Below are 6,725 nucleotides of genomic sequence, written 5' to 3'. Positions count from 1 at the left end.
GAGTAATTGTAAACGATAGGACCGCCTCGCGACCCATTTGAAAATGAAACTTGCTGGCTTCTGGCATTCTGAGTGTACTCTGGAATTTTCCGCCTAATGATTAGAGACACGCCAGTGGGCGTGGCCCCGAGTTGCGACCTGCACTTATATGGGCGATGCCATTATAGAGACATTCGGCTCGGCATGAAGCGCCAATTGGCCCGATAACTGAGTGCGGCAGTCAGTTGTGGTCTTGTGAACTTGGCCAAAATCAATATAAAAGCCAAACGCTGCAAACGGCAATAAAGCAAATTCAATTGTGACTGCGGTTGTCAAACAATTCTTGCGTGTCGGGTGTGTGCAGTATCGAGTTCTGGCCATAACTACTTCTGCTAAAAGCGAACGGTAGGGTGAAGGACCAGCTGCCAGTTCCTGAACGGAAAAGGACCTGCCGGGAGTGGGGGCCGAGGTGGCCAGGACGAAGGCGAATGGGAGGTCGAAGGTTGCCCAGGCATAGGCAAACGACGCGTTGCAACACGAAAATTGAAATGGCAATTAAAAAACCATCCATCGTTCCTGCCGCACACAACTGCGATATGTACTCGCAGTCGAGCAAACCTCCATTCATACTCGTACTACAAAAATGTGCTGTTGCTGTAATTTCATTCGTCCTCCATTTTTGTGCCAGTGTGTGCGTGTGCGTGTGTGTGTGTGAGTCGAGGGGCGAATGTCGTTTTGTGGCTTTGTTTCGGTTGTTGCGTTGACATTTGATGAAACAAAAGTGACAGTTGTGCACAAGTTGAAGTCTTTGTTTTGCGTATTTCGGTTGTACAATTTCAAAAGAAGCAAGCGAATGGGAAATTTTATATTTTGATACCCTGTCATCCGGCGCAAAAGTGGGAGGATCGGTTATAAGTGCATAAAATACGACTTTTCATTGCCAATTCTACTTCCAAATAAATAATTTGTATAATTTTGGAGTATAATTTCAAAAAAGAAAACAAACTTGAACTATGTTACTTATTATCTTTGAATATCTTACTTATTTTGAAATATTTCAATATCCTACTTCCGCGATGTATTGTTCTGCTCTCTGCGATCTGTATTAAATATTCAAATATTCACACTAAACGTATTCACTGCTTAAGACTTGAGCAAATGCATTTTTGTACACCGTTTTACAATTTTATGTTCTTTTTGAAAAATTTACATGTGGCTATCGGTGTGCCTACATTCATTAAGAAACCCGTTGAGTTTGTTTTAAATAAAAAGTGAATCTCACTTGGCTTGTGAAAAATGCCAGTTGCCTCCCACATACATCATAAGCAATCCTCGAATCCTTGAATCCTTAGCTAGGCAATATATCACCGTCGACCTGGACGAGGGATTCCAGGGAGCGGACGGGGCATGCCACGTGGGCATGTGTTTGTCAGACGGAACACGACAATTGTGGACTTGTGACGACTAGCTGACGTCTCGGGCACAGTTCCGTTTCCGTTTTGGCGGTCGCTTTTTGTTCGGCCATCAGCCGCTGGAATTAATTTGGCGTGCGCTGAGCTGGCGAGAAACAAATGATATTTTTAGGTTTTCATGGCTTTCAAAAATACAAAATATAAAAAGTACAAGAAAAGGAAACATTCTATGGCTTAGGATAGCACGCTCTTACACTCTAAGTAAACTTCAAGCGAAAAAATATTATTTTTGTATTTAATTTAATATAGTATGTGATACATTTGCTCACAAGAGTTCTCTTCAAATGAGTTAATAAATTAAAAATATGTGTATTCATTTCATGGAAGACATAATTGTTCTCCGCATAGTTTCATAACTCTTCCCATTTCTCCGGCCTCTCATATAAATGCAATTATATGTTCAGATTTTGTTGTATTTCTAGGAATCTAATTTAGAGAAAGGGCGCCGTTCAGAGAACGGAGCCAGCTGGACTAAGGAATTCCATTGTTGTCTTTTAATGGGGCTTTCCCCCAGTGTAAACACATAGTGCCGCACCCATTGTCATTGTCCAGCTGTCACGCGTGGCACATCGTCGTCAACAGCATCTGCATCCTCATCCACATCCTCGTCCTTACTCTGTTTCTCATACTTGTCCTTCCGACGCTTGCCCTCGTCCTGTGCCGTGTACTCCGCTATGCATCGCCGCTTTTGTTTCACGTTTCACGTTCCACGTTTCTCGTTTATTTTTTTCCAGAGCTTGTTTTTGTTTTATTCAGAGCTCGCAAACAAGGCCGAGCCAGGGCACAATTTTTGCTGTTTCACGGACGGACCAGGAAGGACCACGCAGCAGCGGAAAGGAGCGAAACGGAAAGAGCCACATTAAAATGGCTTTGAATGGCTTTGGTCGGCGTGTCAGTGCGTCTGTCCTTTTAATCGCCTTGTCGCTGCTCAGCGGAGCGCTGATCCTGCCGCCGGCTGCGGCGCAGCGTGACGAGAACGTGGGTTAATGAAGTGCCCGGCCGCACTGCTGCGCCTCCGCCCTGCCACGCCCACTTAAGCAACAATTTTTAATTGCAGTATCCACCGCCGGGCATCCTGAAAATGGCCAAGCCCTTCCACGACGCGTGTGTGGAGAAGACGGGCGTCTCCGAGGGTGAGTAGCAAATGGCAATGGTCCTCGCCCGAAAGTGAGCCCATAATTGCAGCAATCGCGAGGAGGGGGTCCTTATGAACCCTCAGCCATGTGCTAACTTTGCATTCATTCGGCATTAAACGTTGGGTATTTAAAAACAATTGAATAGGTCACAAGAAGTAGAATTATTTTAAAGTAAACCCAGTATTTCGGTATTAATTATGAATAAATAAATAATTTCTAGTATAATCATTTCGGATTGGCAGAAGCCAATGTGGTGGTTATTGGCTAAATGAAGCTGTCCAAAACTGTGCACTTGTGGCAGCCCCAGTTTAAATTTCAATTCACTTCATCTTCAGCTGCCATCAAGGAGTTCAGCGATGGGGAGATTCACGAGGACGAGAAGCTCAAGTGCTACATGAACTGCTTCTTCCACGAGATCGAAGTGGTGGACGACAATGGGGACGTGCATCTGGAGAAGCTCTTCGCCACGGTCCCGCTCTCCATGCGCGACAAGCTGATGGAGATGTCCAAGGGCTGCGTCCATCCGGAGGGCGATACGCTGTGCCACAAGGCCTGGTGGTTCCACCAGTGCTGGAAGAAGGCCGATCCAAAGGTGCGAGTGCGGCCGAAATCCTTCTAAGCTGAGACCCAATTCCCAATGCCTTCTTTGCAGCACTACTTCTTGCCGTGAACACCTGGCCCACCTTCCAGCCCAGTTCCAGTTCTATGGCCCGTGGACCACCCGTTGCCGACCCCGCTCTATTTATGTGGTAGCTTAGTTTCTGCTAGTTTTCAATAGCTGTCGAGTAATAAACGTAGGCGAGTTGTGCATGCAAGCTAAGCTTTCAATTATTTGCCGACTGCCAAAAGGGAAACGCTCAATGCGCTGAAAAGTGTGCTGCAAAAAACGGGCCACACAAAGGACGACACACACACACACACGCACACTCGCTTTTGACATAATTTACACGCATTGTGAAGGAGTGTACGCTTGTGTGCCTGCGACCGTGTGTAAAAAAAATTATGCGTAAACTTCGTCGGCTTGTTGACGCCGACAAGCGTGTTACATTGCGGCATTTACATGCGAGCTGCTGTTTTGCGCTTTTTGCTTTCAATTCGCTGTCAAAAGAGGCCAAGAGCTGTGAAAAAAACATTTAAATAAATGTTTAAGCCGGTCAGGGGCTTTGGGAGTCATTAGTTCGGCTCCGGAGCAGCAAAAAATCGCCAGGTTTAATATCTTATTGGGCATCAATCACTTCGCATCAGACAGAAAGTCAAGAGTTGTTTGCGCCGCGGAAAAAACTTGTATAAAAACAAATAATTACGACGCTAATTGACATGCTTCTTAAAAAAGCTTTAATTGAGTACGCGGATTATTGGTATGAAAAGATCCATAAGCAAAAAAAGTGACTGTCAGCAGGACACCATTCCATCAGTGTTATTTGTTACAATCAAAATTTAAGAGTAAATTCATATCGATTAGTCACAATTTGTGAAAAGCCCATTGTAGTTTCATCAGCTTAAAGTATTCATCGTATTCAGTTGCCAGCTTTTGTATGATGTTCTTAAGGTAGGGGTAAAAATGCAATTTAAGGACCATCCCCTGCGGTTATTACATCGAAACATTGAAATAAAATTCCATTTAAGGTATTTTCCTCATATTTCTGCCGTTTCAAATTTTTCTTTTGCCCGCATTACATTTCCATGGCCATTAATTCTAATTTTTTTTCAATTTAACATATATTTCATTCCTGTCGGTCAAATGTTCGCCGGCACCTTTGAACCGACAGAGTTGGGTTTCCGCGCAGGATTTAGGGTGGGGCTTGGTTTTTTATTGTTTCGACGACTTGTTGCGCAAAGCTTTTCATTTCAGAGTCAATGATTTATGTTTTCACTTGCGCCCTCGCCGCCGCCCCGCCCACAATAATGCTCTTTTTATTATTTATGCGTATTGGTTTCCATTTTTCTCCGCCGCTTGAGTGAAAAGTTCGCTTGGAAAAATGTGCTTAACTGCGCCGATGGTTTTCCCGTATCAGCCCCCATCTCTGTAATTGTCGAAAGGAGCTTAAGGAAAGCGGTATCTTTTGTGCCGGCCAGCTCATTATTGTCAGCTGGCGATTTTCAGTTGGCGTTGTCATCATTACATTTCACTTAATACTAATTTCCTTTCCTTCCCTCCACTGCACTGGAAAAAAAGCTATATAAAAACACTAGCGAATCAAAGTCAAAGATTTTTAAATGTAGTTGATCAAACAACAATAGTAGCATTTAATGGTTTACCAAAAGAAATTATAGTTATGACGATTGCTTTTTTAGGAATTAAACGCTCTTTACCGTGTACTTACTCTTAAAGTACAGCATTTCTTCGAAGAAATATAAAAACGTACATTTTTTCGGCAGCACTTTTCGTCCTGTGTCCTGGGATCCTTCCGTTTTCAAGCCCACACATCTGCCGGACTAATTTGGTAAATTGAAAATTTTTTGACAGCCTTCAATGGAGTGTGGAAGACGACACTTTACGCCGTGCGGTTCATTGGATTCGGAGCAGGACCCTCAATGGATTTCCACACGAGCAGCTTGAGCCATTTAGGCAGCCAATTAGCTGCCCAAATGTTGGTTAATTTCCTGGGCGCCTGTTTTTGTTCCTAATGATACAATCATCTAATTGATTCGCCCCCGAGGCGTCGCCTTCATCCACTTCCAATGCACAATTCACCGCGAATTTGCAGGCTGACCTGTTTGGGTAAGCAGTCCATGCATTTGTAATTCGAAACTGACACAGTTGGCATGGAATGCGATTGCGATTGGACTGGACTGGACTGGACTGGACCGGATTGGCCGGCGGAAGGAGTCTGGGCCACGTGGCGCTGACCGGGCGCACAATTAATGGAAGTTTAACTGTTCAATTGAAGCTGATTTTTTGCCTTCCTCCCTTCCGGGGACCCTGCTCGTATTTTTTGTGATTTTTTGTGTTTTTTGTGTTTTTTGTACTTTTTGAAATGAGTACAAGCGGCCGTGTGCCCTGCCATTAGGGCACTTTGTTCATTTTTCATTTCGTTGGATTTTCCGCGTTTGCGCTGGCCAAGTTCTTTTTCTTCGCTAAACGCCGTCCCGCTGCCTTTGCACTTATTTTACGCTCTATTGTTCGTTTTGTTGGCCACGTCCCGCGCAGAGAGCCATCAGCACCATCCCGGCCTGACCTGACCTGACCATTCGGTCGGCCCATTCATATTTGCCCGATTCTCCTCCTTTTGCATTCGCCTTTCGCTCACAACTTACTCCTGTCGTTTCCCGGGCAAAAGTAATTCAAACGGAATTAAATTTTGCCGTGCCGTGTTCGCCTCGCGAAAAATTTAGGTTAGTCGCAATGGCCGTATAATTAGCATATAACTCGACAATTGGCCACAGTTTTGTCTTGTCTTCTGGCGAAGGATCCGCAAGTGGCGGCAGGTCTGGCAATGGGATTTGCATAAATTGACATTGGATGCAAATTTCTGTCACCACGTCGCTGCAGCGGCGATCAAAATTGTTTTCGATGTAACGCGAAAGCGAAAAGTGGGCAAGCTAACGCGAAAATCGCCGAGCTAAGCGTTAACAAACAAAACTCGATAACGAAATAAGAGCGCGAATTCTGCTCGATTTGTATAAAAAATCAAATTAGTGTGCCATCCAGAAATGCGGCGATGGGCGCACTGGCAAAAAATGTCTACCAAAAGTCCATGATACTACCCATCTGTATATAGATTGTATGTTATGCATCTGCCTTAATTATAAATTTACGTATTTCTATTCAATTTCCATACAATTAAAATATACAAGATTTCGTATAATAGTATAAATCCGAATAATTTATGGAAATTTGTACTGATAGCTTTAGCGATGCGATATGCACAACCACTTTTTAAAAAATCCATAGTGAATCACATATAATATATATTACGATGTGTATATCAATAGTATATTCAATGCATTAGCAGATATTTCATAACCTGTGTTCACATCTCAGATGAGATTTCTCTCAGTGTTCGCTAACAGAGACACTTTCGCTTCGAAAAGCGACAGCAACTGCAGCGAAGTAACTGAATTGAGGCATTACAAAAAGCTATGGATGGGTTCGGCTGGTTTGGTTCGGTCACAAGGCCGGGAGCAATCAGCCCTT

At 43.9% G+C, this 6,725-nt stretch overlaps 1 protein-coding gene across 1 annotated transcript; it reads left to right on the top strand.

Annotated features, from left to right (window-relative positions):
• Positions 1–263: 263 nt before the first annotated feature.
• Positions 264–3,402, top strand: LOC6726906 (general odorant-binding protein 83a). Its single transcript, XM_016175904.3, has 5 exons — positions 264–384; positions 2,186–2,429; positions 2,509–2,584; positions 2,923–3,179; positions 3,240–3,402. Exons 2-5 carry the CDS (start codon positions 2,316–2,318, stop codon positions 3,255–3,257), a joined length of 465 nt encoding a protein of 154 aa, XP_016033416.1. The 5' UTR covers positions 264–384; positions 2,186–2,315; the 3' UTR covers positions 3,258–3,402.
• Positions 3,403–6,725: the final 3,323 nt, after the last annotated feature.

This window comes from Drosophila simulans, chromosome 3R (assembly GCF_016746395.2).
Source record: "Drosophila simulans strain w501 chromosome 3R, Prin_Dsim_3.1, whole genome shotgun sequence".
NCBI lineage: Eukaryota > Metazoa > Arthropoda > Insecta > Diptera > Drosophilidae > Drosophila > Drosophila simulans.
Note: the sequence above shows the minus strand (reverse complement) of the source record. Positions and strands in the feature narration are given on the sequence as shown.